Genomic DNA, 15244 nt, shown 5'->3' on the forward strand with positions numbered 1-15244 from the left:
GGTAACCATCAGTTCTCTATAGTTAAGAGTCTGTTTCTTGATTTGTCTGTCTTTTTTTCCCCTTTGCGCATTTGTTTTGTTTCTTAAATTCCACAGACAAGTGGAATCGTATGGTATTTGTCTTTCTCTGACTGACTTGTTTTGCTTAGCATAATACTCTGTAGCTCCAACCATGTCATTACAAATGGCAAGATTTCATTCTTTTTTATAGATGAGTAATATTCCATTGTGTATATATACACCACTTCTTTATCCATTCATTAGCCAATGGACACTTGGGCTGTTTCCATAATTTGGCTATTGTAGATAATGCTGCTGTAAACATCAGGGTGCATATAACCCTTTGAATTAGTATTTTTGTATCCTTTGGGTAAATACCCAATAGTGCAGTTGCTGGATAGTAGGATAGTTCTATTTTTAACTTTTTGAGGAACCCCCACCCTGTTGTCCATAGCGGCTGCACCAGTTTGCAGTCGCATCAACAGTGCAAGAGAGTTCCCCTTTCTCTGCATCCTCGCTAACACCCGCTTCTTGTGTTGTTGATTTCAGCCACTCTGACCAGTGTGAGGTGGTATCTCAATGTGGTTTTGAGTTGCATTTCCCTGATGATGAGTGTGTCCATTGGCCATCTGTATATCTTCTTCGGACAAATGTCTATTCACGCCTTCTGCCCATTTTTTAAATTGGATTATTTGTCTTTTGGGTGTTGTTTGATAAGTTCATTATAGATTTTGGATACTAACCCTTTACCAAATATGTCATTTGCAATTACCTTCTCCCATTCCATAGGTTTTATTGATGGTTGCCTTCACTGTGCAGAAGGTTTTTATTTTGATATAGTCTCAATAGTTTATTTTTCCTTTTGTTTCCCTTGCTTCAGGAGATATATCTAAAAAGAAGGTGCTACCACCAATGTCAAAGAGATTATTGCCTATGATCTCCTCTAGGATTTTTATGGTTTCATCTCTCACATGAGGTCTTTAATCCATTTTGAACTTAATTTTTGTATGGTATAAGACAGTGGTCTAGTTCCATTCTTTTGCATGTAGCTATCCAGTTTTCCCAAAACCACTTGTTGAAGAGACTGTTTTCTCCCCACTGGATATTCTTTTCAACTGTACAGTGCTTATTAACTTCTCCACTGTGGTGTGTACTTGTTCAGCTGCTGTAATACAATGCCCCACGCTATGCTTTAATGACTTTTCCATTTCTATTCTGGAAAAACAATAAGAAACAATTTTGACTTTTAAATACCTCATAGCATCTACTTTTAAATATTTAATTCCTTTTTCTTTGAACTCTGAATGATTGATTTCGAGATGACTCAACACCTTGGCTCATAGTATAATACTATTCTGAAACATTTTTTAAAATAATTTTATTATGTTTTATTTATTTCTGAGAGAGAGAGAAAGAGAAGGAGAGAGAGAGAAACAGCATGAGCAGAGGAGGGTCAGAGAGAGAGGGAGATGCAGAATCTGAAACGAGCTCCAGGCTCTGAGGTAACTGTCAGCACAGAGCCCGATGCGGGGCTCGAACCCACGAACCATGAGATCATGACCTGAGCCGAAGTCGGACACTTAACCAACTGAGCCACCCAGGCGCCCCTATTCTGAAACATTCCATTAATTCAGACATAGTAAGATAAATTATTAGTGCCTATAAGGCCAAAGGAATGATAGCTTTTTGTCATATTCTTGTGGTTGCAATATACTGTATATGTTCCTCCTTTCTATGATTCAGAGAACTCTGATAAGTCAGTTCCACAGCTTTTTAGCATCTTTAGAACTAGACATTGGGGTTTGAGCAAGTGAGTCTTCTAATCTCCCTTTCTGAAGCCAAGCATCCATCTTCAAATTTCAGAAAAATATGTTGTAAAATGTTTATTATATAATGACATATAAAGTCTTCAATGATAACAATTACAGTTAATTTTAAAACTTAGGTCATATTTTTGGGGTGCCTGGGTGGCTCAGTTAAGCATCCAACTTTGGCTCAGGTCATGATCTCACAGTTCGTGGGTTTGAGCCTGGCATCGGGCTTGGTGCTGACAGCTCGGAGTCTGGAGTCTACTTCAGAGTCTGTGTCTTCCTCTCTCTGTGCTCCTCCTCAGCTCATGCTCTGTCTCTCTCTCTCTCAAAATTAAACATTAAAAAAAATTTTTTTTAAACTTAGATGATTTTTTAAAAAGTATTTCTAAATATTACAAACAAGACTACAAAGCATATTTACTTCTTATGTTTTCACATAGACACACAACTTCTAGATTTCAAAATAACAATTTGTTAAGGGAGAGTGAAGTTACAAAGGTTGTATAGTAGACATTTACCTCTAAGTAGCCAGTAAGAGCACTAAGTACTGAGAAGAAATTAACGTCTGCAAAGTGCATGTATTTGTACCGTCACCTATCTTAGAAAATTTTAGAATGCACAAACACATATTCCAGAGCAACGATTTCATTATACATTATGTAGTCTCTGGAAAATTCCTTTATATATTTGTGAGAGAGAAAGAGTGAAAAGGGCAAATAAAGTTTTAGTATTATTATGGAAATAGGTTTGACCTCTAGAACTTCCTGAGAGGGTCTCAGAGAACTGCACTTGGAGGGAATGAATGCGGGGGGAGGTCAAAACTGGAGCTGGGGAAACCAATTAAGAGGATGTTGGGATGGTTTATGTGGCAGTGACTCTCCAACCTGTGTGCATCAGAGTCCCCTGGAGGGCTTGTTAAAACAGATGGCTGGAGGGGCACCTGGGTGGCTTAGTCGGTTAAGCGTCCGACTTTCGCTTAGGTCATGCTCTCGCGGTTCATGGGTTCGAGCCCCGCGTCGGGCTCTGTGCTGACTGCCAGCTCGGAGCCTGGAGCCTGTTTCAGAGTCTGTATCTCCCTCTCTCTCTGACCCTCCCCTGCTCACGCTGTCTCTCTCTCTCTCCTAGAAATAAATAAAACATTAAAAAAAAAATTAAAAAAAAAAAAAAAAAACAGATGGCTGGACCCCACTCCCAGCCGTTCTGGTTCAGTAGGTCTAAGACTGGGCCTTATAATTTGCATTTGTAACAAGTTCCCAAGTGATACTGATGTTATTCATTTTGGGGCCACACTTTGAGAACCACAGCACTGGGGCCGTGCCGCTCATCTCAGAACTCACTCCTCACTTATTGTGTATGAACCGACATGAGGAGCCCTCCCGGATGATTTGTATACATACTGAAGCCTGAGGAGCACTGTTGTAAGAGACCCTTAACGGTCTCCTAGACCTGAGGGTGAAGAAAAGTGCACAAGGTTGTTATTTATAATCAGCAAAAAACAAGACCTAATGGCTGGTCATCAGGAAGTCAGGGAGAGGGCGAAATGAACGATATACTTTGGCTTCAACTGAGTACGGAGGTGGTGGTTCTTTTCACTGCGACGGTGGACACAAGCAGACAGGTATATTTGGAGGAGTGGTATTTGCATTTGGTTTTCAATTTACTGGTCCATGAAGTTCTCTTTTAACCCCCACCATATTGGTCATATGTGATTCAGCAATCATGCCCCGGGCTTCTGGTCCGGGGAAGGGATTGGTATTGCATAAGAAGTGTTAGGTACACATGAAGGACTCAACTGAGTTTTCAACTCAGAATCTATTTGCGGCAAATATAAATTAGTTAAATGCAAGTCTGTTCCGTGAGAGAGTATTGCCAACCTGTCTCCCGTTCCCATGGCATTCATCCCCGTGCAGGTTAGAGACACTGGGTAACTGGCAAAGATCAAGTGCCACCTGTCGGCAATTGGGGCCCTGAAGAACAGAAGGGGATATTCCAGGTATACCAGAGCAAAGAGTTGATTGAGTCTGTGACGCGCAGACAATGTCAGCAACTCAGTGTGGTTCCCATTCAGAATGGGAGCCCCAAACTCATCAAACCCTTTTGTTGTCTTCCAAAAGCCTCCAGTTAAAGAACTCCTCCAACTATTAGAGTTAGCAATATTCTTGACCCGCTGACCCAGGATTCCAACACACGAAGTGGGCTGTAGAAGGCAAGCAGTCCCCACTTACAGAATGATTGAGTCAGATTGCTATGTGGATGTGGGTGACCTCGCATTTTCATCCCTTCGTTTATTTGATCCTCACACTGCTAGGCATGACAGGCGTGGTGGTTGTCTCCATTTTGCAGATGAGAAAGCTGAGTTTGAAGGAAATTAAGTGACTTGTGTAGATTTATTGAAATGGCAAGAGAATGAGCTGGGACTGGAACCCAGGTCTCCTGACTCCCAATTGGGTGCTCTTTTCACCATAGTGTAATGCTGTGGCTCCGCTGAATAGCAGACTGATCTGCACGACAAATTCCCCTTTTTTTTGGATTCCAGTTTATTTACAGAGATGACTTGAACGGAGGGTCCGAACTGTGACACCTGATTTCTTAAAATCACACGATTCATAACACATTACAGATTATTAGCAACTTTTATTTTAATGGTCAAGCAATTAATGATGAGTCACAGCAAAATGTCTGTGGCAGAAAAAAACTGCTTACATTGTCACCCAGGTGTGTTCATTATCCTCTGTGCTCTATATCCAGATCAATCAATAGTTAATTAATAATGATGTGCTTCCTGAAGTACAAGGTTATAAATTAATTTAATGCTCATATGCATATTTTTTGTAGGAAGAATGAGTAGAAAATGCCTACCATGCCCATCTCATTGTAAGAAAATGTATGTAATGATTACAAGCATATAATAAGAATGGTTTGCCCAGGCAAATGTTTGTTCATTTCTGTTAATCAGTATTCATTTGAGCTACTTTCATGCAGTTTGTGGAAGCAATGCAATCAGTTGAGTAGTGTGGCAGATTTAAATCAGTAATAAAGGCCCTGGGGAAATTAACAAGACAAAACATTAACCACAGACTAAACATTAACATATATTAGCATTTTTATTATACCTGTAGAATTGTTAAATGGGCATGGTTACTACTATTAAAAAGTTTATGTTGTATATCACATAATTTCAATGTATATTTTGTTTTAAAACTTTTAAGATTTAATTAAACGAAATTGAACGACAGTATAACAGACAGTTCAACAGAACGAAGTGAAGTTCATTATTTTATTTCTGCTGGGAACCTATGGAATTCCCACCCCACCCTACCCCCAAGCCCCAAGGCACCCTAAAAGAGGTGGCGCAGGTAATACTATATATAATACTCCTTTAGAGTGGATGGGGGATCAGACCGGGTATTTAAATTGCCTAACCTTAGAGGGTTTATTTTTTAATTCTTTGGGATTCTGATGAATCCAGTGATGATCAAAAACTAAATTTACACCAATTACTTAGCAACAGTTCTCAGAGAAGTACTCTTTGGGATCACAGTAATCAGCTGGATTCTGGCAGAAAAATTATTCTACAATTAAATGAAACTGCAGCGACCCTCTGAAGCCCCTCAAGTCTTGGTGACCCGAGGTATAGCTCTTGAGAGGGAAGGAGATGTTCTGATTGCAGAGGACAACTCAGTGAGACAGCTAACTTCTTCAAAGGCTGTGGAATTTCTGAGGGTCATATGATGCACCTGAGGTTCTTAGCCTATGAACTCACTAGTGGGAACTTTTCTCTTTCAGTTTCCCCTCCTGCCTCTCCCCTCCCCTTCCTCCTCCTATTATGGGTCATGTAAATGAAAGCACACACACACACACACACACACACACACACACCCCTCTTATTTATTTCTTGAGAAAGAAAATGTTGGAGCACCCAGCTGGCTGAGTCAGTAGAGCATGCAACTCTTGATCTCAGGGTCGTGAGTTTGAGCCCCACTTTGGGCATAGAGTTTACTTTGGAGAAAAAAAAAAATTTCCTTCATCTGATTTTTTTTACAAATCGAGAGCAAAATAGACCTGTTAGGGTAGTTAAGAGTGGGAGAGAGTCACAGGGCACCTGGGTGGCTGAGTGTCTGGATCAGGCCATGATCTCACAGTTCATGAGTTCAAGCCCCACATGGGACTCACTGTGTCAGCACAAAACCTGCTTTGGATCCTCTGTCCCCCTCTCTGTCTACCCCTCCCCCACTTGCTCTCTCTCTTTCTCCCTCTCTCTCTTAGAAATAAATCAATAAACATTTAAAAAAAAAAAGGGTGGGAGAGAGTCGGAGATACGCTTAATGTATTTGCACCCCTTCCCCATTTTCTCATCTTTTAGGCGATTACAGCTAACCCTGTTGCATTTTTGTAGCCAAAGGATCAACCAGGAATCTCCATTTGGGGGAGACTATAAAGAATACACTCAGGCCAGACATCAGACTAGACCTGGTTTATATTGTAGGAATTATAGATTTTGTAGCCAATCCAAGTATCTGTCTTTAGTCGGGGTCTGGGGGCATCTTGCCAGCCGCAAGCACAGGCTGGGCACACATGGGAACCGCGCCTCCCATAGACCTGGACATCCAGTGCTTTAGTATGGTTACTAATCGACTCTTAGCTGGCAAGCCGAAGAATTTAAATCACTCCATTAGGAGTACTGCCTGAAACGTAGGTTAAAATTGGATGTCAGTATTCAGCTTATCTTTAAGAAGTAGCCCTTGTTTAAAAATGTTTTTGAATTCCTCATAATCATTGCTTTTCTCCATTTATGGATGGGATGTCCACAGGACTACAAAGCTGGGCCAAACTCAATACTGGGAAGCCCCAGAGCCCGTCATCTTGACAGAAATCTATGGCATAGAGGGGAAAAACCAAAAATGAAAACCCAGGCACCTGGCTGGTTAGTTGGTGGAGCATGCAGCTCTTGATCTCAGGGTTGTAAGTTCGAGTCCCACGTTAGACGTAGAAATTATGTAAAAATAAAATCTTTGAAAAATAAACTTAGGGGGCACCTGGGTGGCTCAGTCAGTTAGGCATCCGACTTCAGCATAGGTCATGAGCTCATAGTTCGTGAGTTCGAGCCCCACATCGGGCTCTGTGCTAACTGCACAGTGCTCAGAGCCTGGAGCCTGCTTCTAATTCTGCATCTCCCTTTCTCTCTGCCCCTCCCCCACTCATACTCTAGCTCTCTCTCTCAAAAATAAACATTAAAAATATTAAAAATAATAACTAAAACAAATAAACTTAGGTTTTGAAGTTAGACAGATCTGGGTTCAAATCCTAACTCTGCCATTTACTACCACTGTGACTTTTCTTCAGTTCCTTAACTGTTGTGAGCCTCAGTTTCCTTATCTCTGAAAATGGGGCCAATAATACGTGCTCTATTGTAGAGGGTTGTTGTAGAACTCACTGTTGAGAACAGAGAATGGATGTAGAAGTTATTACTGAGGCACTAGGCTGGAGTAAGGTATTATGTTACAAATGTGAAGGATTAGTACTGAGAAATTTACAATACAGACTTTCTCTACTCAGCCACTCAGAGGGAAAAAGCAAGCCTGAGTTTTTTCGGTCACCTGAGAATTTCCAGAACCAACAGCCAATGGGGCCTGAGAATCCATATGGTTAGATTTCAACCAAGGGATTATCTGCGTTTCTTGACATGTCAGTTACAGGGAGCCTGTGTGAATTACATCTATCCAAATGCTTTGCGTGGTTTCAAAATCTATAGTGACCTATTGTACTTGAAAAGTCATTTGCACCTTTTCGTTCAAAGGAATTCAGAATCAAATACGGGCCTTGACATATCATACCTTTTTTTTTTTTTTTGTGCATGAGACCAGAGTTACAGGTGGAGTGAAACTGTGGTCTAGGTCAAAAAGTCTTGTTGTGGGTGAGCCCTAGCAGTGTATTTTCCTCACGCATCTCCAAAGCCAGTGCTTCTGGATCCTGGTTAGAAAAGAATGGTTCTAAGTTTAGTAGGATGACCTGCTTGCCTAGATACGGTCAGAGGCCCAGTCTTCCTATGTTTCAAGTCGTATAACGTCAGAGCACTCTTGCTTTCCCTGCCACAGGTTTGCCGCATGAACAAAGGCACCATTAGGAATCACAGTTCATGGAAAATGAAAGGGTTTTCGATCCCGGGTCTGTTGATAGAGACACTCACCGATCCAATAAATTCCCTCCAACTAACAAAACTTCAAGATAGTGGCATCTTTGACCTGGTACATTACTCAGTGAAAGGATATTGGATTGCACTGCTTATTTAAGAGCCCAAAACTTCTAGGCAGGATACAGAGTTCTAAAATGCCACGTGGGAGGCTGGTGCCCCTTCAGCAAGTGCAGCCGTAGAGTAAGACCCAGGTTTCCTAGCATAGCCTGATGTTGCCCAAGTGGGAGGCTGAAAGGACCTCTTTAATGTGAATACTTCATCTCTTTGAAATTAAGTTTTCTTTTTGCATCCCCTTCGCAAATGAGCTCATAATATTCGCCTCCCATGGTGTGGAGGTGGAAGATGTGCAGAGAAGAGCCCAAAGGGTGTCTACATTTGACAGATTCTTTGTAGATGAGAAGAATGTGCATCATGGTAGATTGGTGGAAGAAAATACAGCCTGTCTGATAAGATGAGGCAGATTTCAGATGGGCAGGACATCACTGTTTGCCCCTTACCCCACACGGAGCCTTGGGAAGTCTTCCTGACAACACCACATTGGGTAGCTTGGGAAGGACGGTCACACTGGCTACATTCTCATTTGTTCTTAACCTTCCTACTTATGCGTCAGCTGAACCCCTTTCCAGTAGGATGGGAGGGGGTTAGAAACTAAAATCTTGCTGTGGCCCAATTAGCATTCACTGATACAAAAAGCAGACTTCCAGTGGAGAAGCAGGCTTCACAGCTCTGGTCTGTGCATAGACAAGCTACAGTAGAAGACGTGTGAAAGGTTTGGACTTTAGTGCTGGATTTGAAACAGGTGTCGATCAAGGGAACGTGTCCTGTGCTCGGGAATGTTCAAAGAATACTTTGATCTTGGTGAAATAGACTCTCACACTGATGTATGTTCGCAGAGTAATAAATAGGCATTTATGGAATGAACATCAAGGTTTTGTTCTACAAATGTTCACCAGGAATGTGACAGAGTAAATATGTATATCTCTCTGAACATAATTTTAGGATGCACAGTCTGGCCTCAGTTATTTGTGTCTGCCTTACAAGCTTTGGAAGTGATTGGAACTGAACCCCCCAGTCCAGCCAGGCAGCCCCCTAGCCTAACGCACCCTACCAGACTGCTACCCATTAGGACAAACTCAGAGAACACAGATTCTTCATTTGAAGTTAATATCAGCCCAAGTCAAATAGCATTTCATAAACAAATCTGCAAAATCCAGTATCATACGATCCGAAGCCAAATGGTGTATTTCAAAGTGTCTGCAACTTTTATTTCATTTCCATTGAGATACATGATTGGGAATAGCTGGCCTGCTGTCCTTCGTCAATGGAGAGGATGCCACTACTGACTTTAGATTTTATTTCTAATTCAAGAATTTATTTATGTATTGAAAACTTTACAAAGCTATACAAACTTAATGTCATTTATGCTTTTATAAAGATATAGTTTAGTAAATGGTGTCAGGGCCGTCTTGAGAAATCCAGAAACGATTACCACACACGGCGCATGGGAGAATGGTGTGCCAGGCCTGATAACTGGGAGTCTCCTTCAATTTACTGCATTTAACTTGCCTTTGCTGAGAGCCTAACAGTGTGCAAAATTCAGTCTGAATTCCATGGAGGTACAAAAGTGATAAAAGGTATAACCTCTGTCTTCACTAGCTGTTGCTAAAATTTTTCCTAAAGTATACAATCTGTATATTCACCTTGGCTATGTTTTGAAAGACTGGGAATTCCTTTTATACAAAAGAAAATATAGAGGGGCACCTGGGTGCTCAGTCAGTTAAGTGTCTGACTTCAGCTCAAGTCATGATCTCAAGGGTCATGAGTTCGAGCCCCGCATCGGGCTCTGTGCTGACAGCTTGGAGCCTGGAGCCTGCTTCGGATTCTGTGTCTCCCTCTCTCTCTGCCCCTCCCCCGCTCAGGCTCTGTCTCTCTGTCTCTGTCTCTCTCAAAAATAAACGTTAAAAAAATTTTTTTTTTATATACTGAGAGGGGCGCCTGGGCGGCTCAGTCAGTTAAGTGTCCGACTTAGGTTCAGGTCATCTCATGGTTCATGAGTTCAAGCCCCGCATCAGGCTCTGCACTGATAGTACAGAGTCTGCTTAGGATTCTCTCTTTCTCCCTCTCTCTCTCTCTCTCTCTCTCTCTGATCTTCCTTCCCCTCATGCTCCTTTTCTCTCTGAAAATAAATAAACTTAAAAAATAGAGTGTGTAAGCAACTGGAAAGCAAGTATCATCATCTAGGAAGATGATATTGTATAAACTTTGAAGTCACAAAATGAATCCACTACCTGTTTGCTGTGGGCAAGTAACTTAACCTGCCTGAACCTCACTTTCTTCACCTATAAAATGAGATTAGTAACATTTAGCTTAGTGTCAGGCATAAGGAAGACATGTTAATGCATACTTCTTTAATACGGGAAGTTCACTTAGGCATTTGTCCGAAAGTGAAAAAATAGAAATCTACAAGTAATTGAACCCCATCATTTAGAACTAAGCTTTAGAGGGAGGCACCAATAAATACTTTGGAATGAACAAATGAATGGGTAGAGAAAGGAAGGCAGGACAAAAGAGGGAAGAAAGGAGGAGAGAAGGTAGACTTCCTTGCACCTCTGTTCCTTAGTACTTTCAGTCCTGGGCTTAGGCAATATAACATGATTCATAGCTGACGACACTGGCTATTGATTAGTTGCTTTGCCTTCTTCCGTCCCTTGGGTGTTTTTAGGAAAATCACCTGAGCAACTACATTGACATCTTTCAGAATATTCCACCTTGGGTCTTATAGCAAAATGCTCACAAGAGTCGGGAACACTCTGCATGGGAGGCTGTAATTCTATTAACAGGCTACTCTACACATCGTTCACAGCCCCTCACCTCCCACACCGGTTCCTCCCAAACTTTGCAATTCCCATTTGTGAACTTCTTCATACGAATAAATACTGAGTGCCATTGACTGGTATCAGTAGCGCCAGTCCTGTGTAGAGGGTCCTCTCAAAGGTGCACTTCACTATGGAGAAAAGGCATTTTTCATCTTAGGAAATCTTTGAATAGGCTGTGCTCAGAGCCCCACTACCGCACTCTTCAGCCTCCTTTTCCACAGATGGGCTCTTTGCCTTAAAAGCATATCACCTTTTTTGACTCCAGTAATAGCTTCGTTCTGCTCTTTAAAAAGAAATTGAGGAAGAAATTGAAGTGCATTTCAGAATTTGTTTCTACTATCATATCTGTGAAAGTATCACGTAATTATATTGCATTTCTTTTTCAGATTGGCAAGTTATGTGCCCATTCTCAACAGCGCCAATATAGATCTGCTTATTATCCTGAAGATCTGTTTATTGACAAGAAGGTATTAAAAGTTGCTCATGTAGAACATGAAGAAACCTTATCCAGCCGAAGAAGGTGAGAGGGATTTTTTTTACCTCTATTTCAGCATACAATTAGCAATTGTGCTTTAAGTTCAAAAACCTTTGGAGTGAAGCTTCTTAAATACACATTATTTAGTTCTTCTGAGTAGAGCATTTGATTAATTAAATACTACCACGTGTCAGTGTTAAAGAGAAAAGATACTGTATTATATCTAAGCCATATTTAAATGTAAAGTTACCATGTGTAAATATCTAGTACAGCAACACAGGGTGGAATGGACTTCTCTATTCAAGGTATTTATTGATTAAACAAAACATTTTCTGCTTATGATCTGGTCTCACAATGTTATGGCTTCATTATGACTTCCCTGGTACTAACAGTGCATCCAGGTCAGGTTTACCAGAGAGAAACTGACAAGACACACTCATGTGCATACACATGTGTCATGTATACACAGTCATGTGTATACACATACTGCACGTTCTATATGCATTCTCTTAAGTATATAAAATTAAGGATTCATGGGGCTGCTGGGTGGCTCAGTCGGTTGAGTGTCCAACTCTTGATTTCGGCTCAGGTCATGATCTCATGGTCATTGGAATCAAGTCCCACCCCCCCCCCCCCCGCAGGCTCCATGCTGTCAGCACTTGGGATTCTCTCTCTGCCCCTCCCTACCCTGCTCTCTCACATGCTCTCTCTCTCTCAAAAATAAACATTAAAATGTTTTTTAATTAAAAAATAAAAATGAAGGATTCTGTTTCTATTTCTTAAGACAGCAGTCAAGGGACTAAAGTAAAATTTGTTTCTGATCCTCATTCTCTTCATTCCTCCTCCCTTATCGAGATCCCCTCCTTCCCTGTTCTAGCTTCATGGTTACAAATTAGGAGTAGACACTGGATGGGAATCGTAACACAAATCTAGGAGAAGTGCCTTCCGGAAAGGACTGCACATGCTGCCCACCCTACCACTGGCTCAAGAATAGCTAGATACGAGTTCTGCTTCCTGATGACTTTGAGGGAACTGGGAGAGATTGGAAAATTAAGAGATGGAAATTCAGAGATGGAAAATTAAGAGGTGAAATAAGTAACATCTTAGATGTGGGCTCAGTTATTCCGTCCATATCTGTTTACTATAGGAGTTTGGGAAGTAATCATTCTCAGTCTTACATGATCCAGTTTGATGTGTGAGATGAGACGGTCTTCCACAGAAACATTTCAGAATTGTTTCATTTCAGAATTGAACATTTTCTTCTCTTTTGTTGACCTCCAACCTACGAGATTTCTAGTTTCCTTGTAGCAACAGTTTGAAATTGTGATTCAGAGGCCCTTTCAGGGAGCGCGTGAGGTGCTCCTTTTGCTAAGTCTATATCTATGTGAAGTGGGGTCTTGCTTATATACTTCAACCAAAACAGGGCATTGCAGCAGATTGAATGTGGGAGCCACTGGGAGAATTTAGCTGCCTCCTGTGAAGCCGGGCCAAAGATGTTTTGTAAAAAGGCAAAAAGAGTATCACTTTCTCACCATTTTTTTCATGAGTGTTATTTATGTTAACTTAAAATGGCTCATTGTTGGTTTATAATAAATAAGTAAGCAAATAAGTAGAATTTTCCTGAGTTTTAATTCCTAAGCAATGAATATCAAACATATATCATACAAAGAAATAGCGATGTAGAGCAACAAACATTTATTCCCCTCACAGTTTCTGTCAGGAATTTGGGACCAGTATAGCTGGGTAGTTCTCAGCCTCTAAAGAAATTTCGGTCACTTTCTGGGGCTGCAGTCATATGAAGTGTTGTCAAGGCTGGAGGATCGACTTCCAGGGAGGCTCTTACACATTTTAGCAAGTTAGTGTCGGTTTTTGAAAGGAGGCCTCAGTTCCTCACCACATGGGTCTCGTGAGTGTCCCCGTGACATGGCCGCCGGCCTTCCCAGAGCACGCGATCCGTGGAAGAGAACAAGCAAAAAGCTGTGGTGTCTGTTCTGACCTAGTCTGGGAAGTGACATACCATCTATTCGGACACCAGTTTGTTGGAAGCAAGTTACCAATTCTAGTCCATACTCAAGGGGAGGGAAATTAAATTCCACCTCTTGAAGGAAAGAGTATCGAAGAATTTGTGGACATATTTAAAAACCACCGCAGGAGTCCTGGCACCAAAATATTTGACAACCTGGCACCAAAATATTTGACAACCATTTCCCTATAGCATAGGGTTTCTTTGGAAGCTTTTTGTCTTTCTGGGAAGACAATGTGGTCATTTCTCCAGACCTTCTTTAACGCCTGACTTGACTTTGTCTGTTGTTCTCCATTGCTTTCACTTTCTGCCCAAACCACCTGAGAAATTAACCTCAGTCTTTGATCTTTAACTAGAGGAAACCCTTTGCATATTGGACTGAAGTAAAAAATTTATGTTTATATTGTATTATATATATATTTATTTAAATGTTTATTTATTTTGAGAGACAGAGAGAGAGAAAGAGCACAAGCGGGAGAGGGGCGCAGAGAGAGGGAGCCAGAGAAAATCCCAAGCAGGCGCCGCACTGTCAGCACAGAGCCCAACACGGGGCTCGAACTCACAAACTGTGAGATCATGACCTGAGCCGAAATCAAGAGTCAGATACTTAACCGACTGAGCCACCCAGTGCCCTAAAAAGAAAATCTTTTGGGGCGCCTGGGTGGCTTAGTCGGTTAAGCGTCCGACTTTCGCTTAGGTCATGATCTCGCAGTTTGTGGGTTCGAGCCCCGCGTCGGGCTCTGTGCTGACTGCCAGCTCAGAGCCTGGGGCCTGTTTCAGAGTCTGTATCTCCCTCTCTCTCTGACCCTCCCCTGCTCACGCTGTCTCTCTCTCTCTCTCTCTCTCTCCTAGTAATAAACAAAAATATTTAAAAAAATAAAAAAAAATAAAAAAAATAAAAAAAAAAATAAAAAGAAAATCTTTTAAAGAAGAAATAAAATAAAATATGAAATGGAATTTTTAAATTATAAATTATATTTATATATTATAAATGTAATATGATGTCATATATTTATATCTGTATAGTAGTATCAACAATATGCATTTTATATATAGTTATTGCTTTATTCAACTGAGCAGAAATTTAGGAAATACCTATTATGTGCCAGAATGTGTACTGGGCATCAAAACTCAAGACACAATCTAGCTCTCCAAAACAGTCTAATGTGGAAATAGACTTAAATGCAAATAATACCAAATTAGTTTTATAAGTGCAAAAGAGTCTATCCCTAGAGGCAGCCTATCGGTAAAAAGAGCCTCTGCCCAAGGAGCCATAAGTGGGCCTTTGCGGAGGGGGTGGTGTATGAATTTGTAACAGAATCACACGCAGAGCTTGTTCAAACTAAACACACTGACCTGGTCCCATTCTGAGACTACCCTGTCAGCCTAGATACGTTTCAGAGTAAGCAGGAGGTCCTACTTTATCAAGGCCCCTCTGCCATGGCCTCTGTCTTGGGCTCCGTGGGACTCAATCCCTATGGCCTTACCAGAGAGGGCTCTGTGGTATGGATTCCTCCAGGGAAAAATAAAAGCGATGAATGGGCTCTTGGCCAGGCACCCAGATTGGACACCATGTTTAGACCGTTGCTAACCCCAAAGGAGAGAAAAGATGGTAAGAACAGCTACAGAGCCTGTAGGCTTGAGTAAGTGGTGGTCAGGCAAGACTCCTGTGGATGTCGGGAACATGAACGTGCCCTATGACGCTTCTTCTGTCTCTTGCAAGCCTTAGAGTCCGAGTTGGAGCCGTTCTTTCTGAATTCCCTGGCAGAATAAGAAAGCAAAACTAGAGGAGAATGTCTGATTTCCTTCAACTCCTTCCGACAGGCACTGTAGACCCTTTTAGGGAGAGGGGAGAGTTGTGGATTA

The 15244-nt window shown here is 41.5% G+C and overlaps 1 protein-coding gene across 1 annotated transcript in view; it reads left to right on the forward strand.

The window, feature by feature from the left end:
- The window catches only part of GPC3 (glypican 3), a 446356-nt gene that overhangs the window by 292005 nt on the left and 139107 nt on the right, over positions 1 to 15244 (forward strand). Inside the window, exon 4 of the mRNA XM_039239848.1 lies at positions 11267 to 11400. Coding sequence (XP_039095779.1) covers positions 11267 to 11400 — 134 coding nt within the window. The remainder of the gene's footprint in view (positions 1 to 11266; positions 11401 to 15244) is intronic.

This window comes from Hyaena hyaena, unplaced genomic scaffold (genome assembly GCF_003009895.1).
Source record: "Hyaena hyaena isolate Hyena2069 unplaced genomic scaffold, ASM300989v1 scaffold_162, whole genome shotgun sequence".
Taxonomy (NCBI): Eukaryota; Metazoa; Chordata; class Mammalia; order Carnivora; family Hyaenidae; genus Hyaena; species Hyaena hyaena.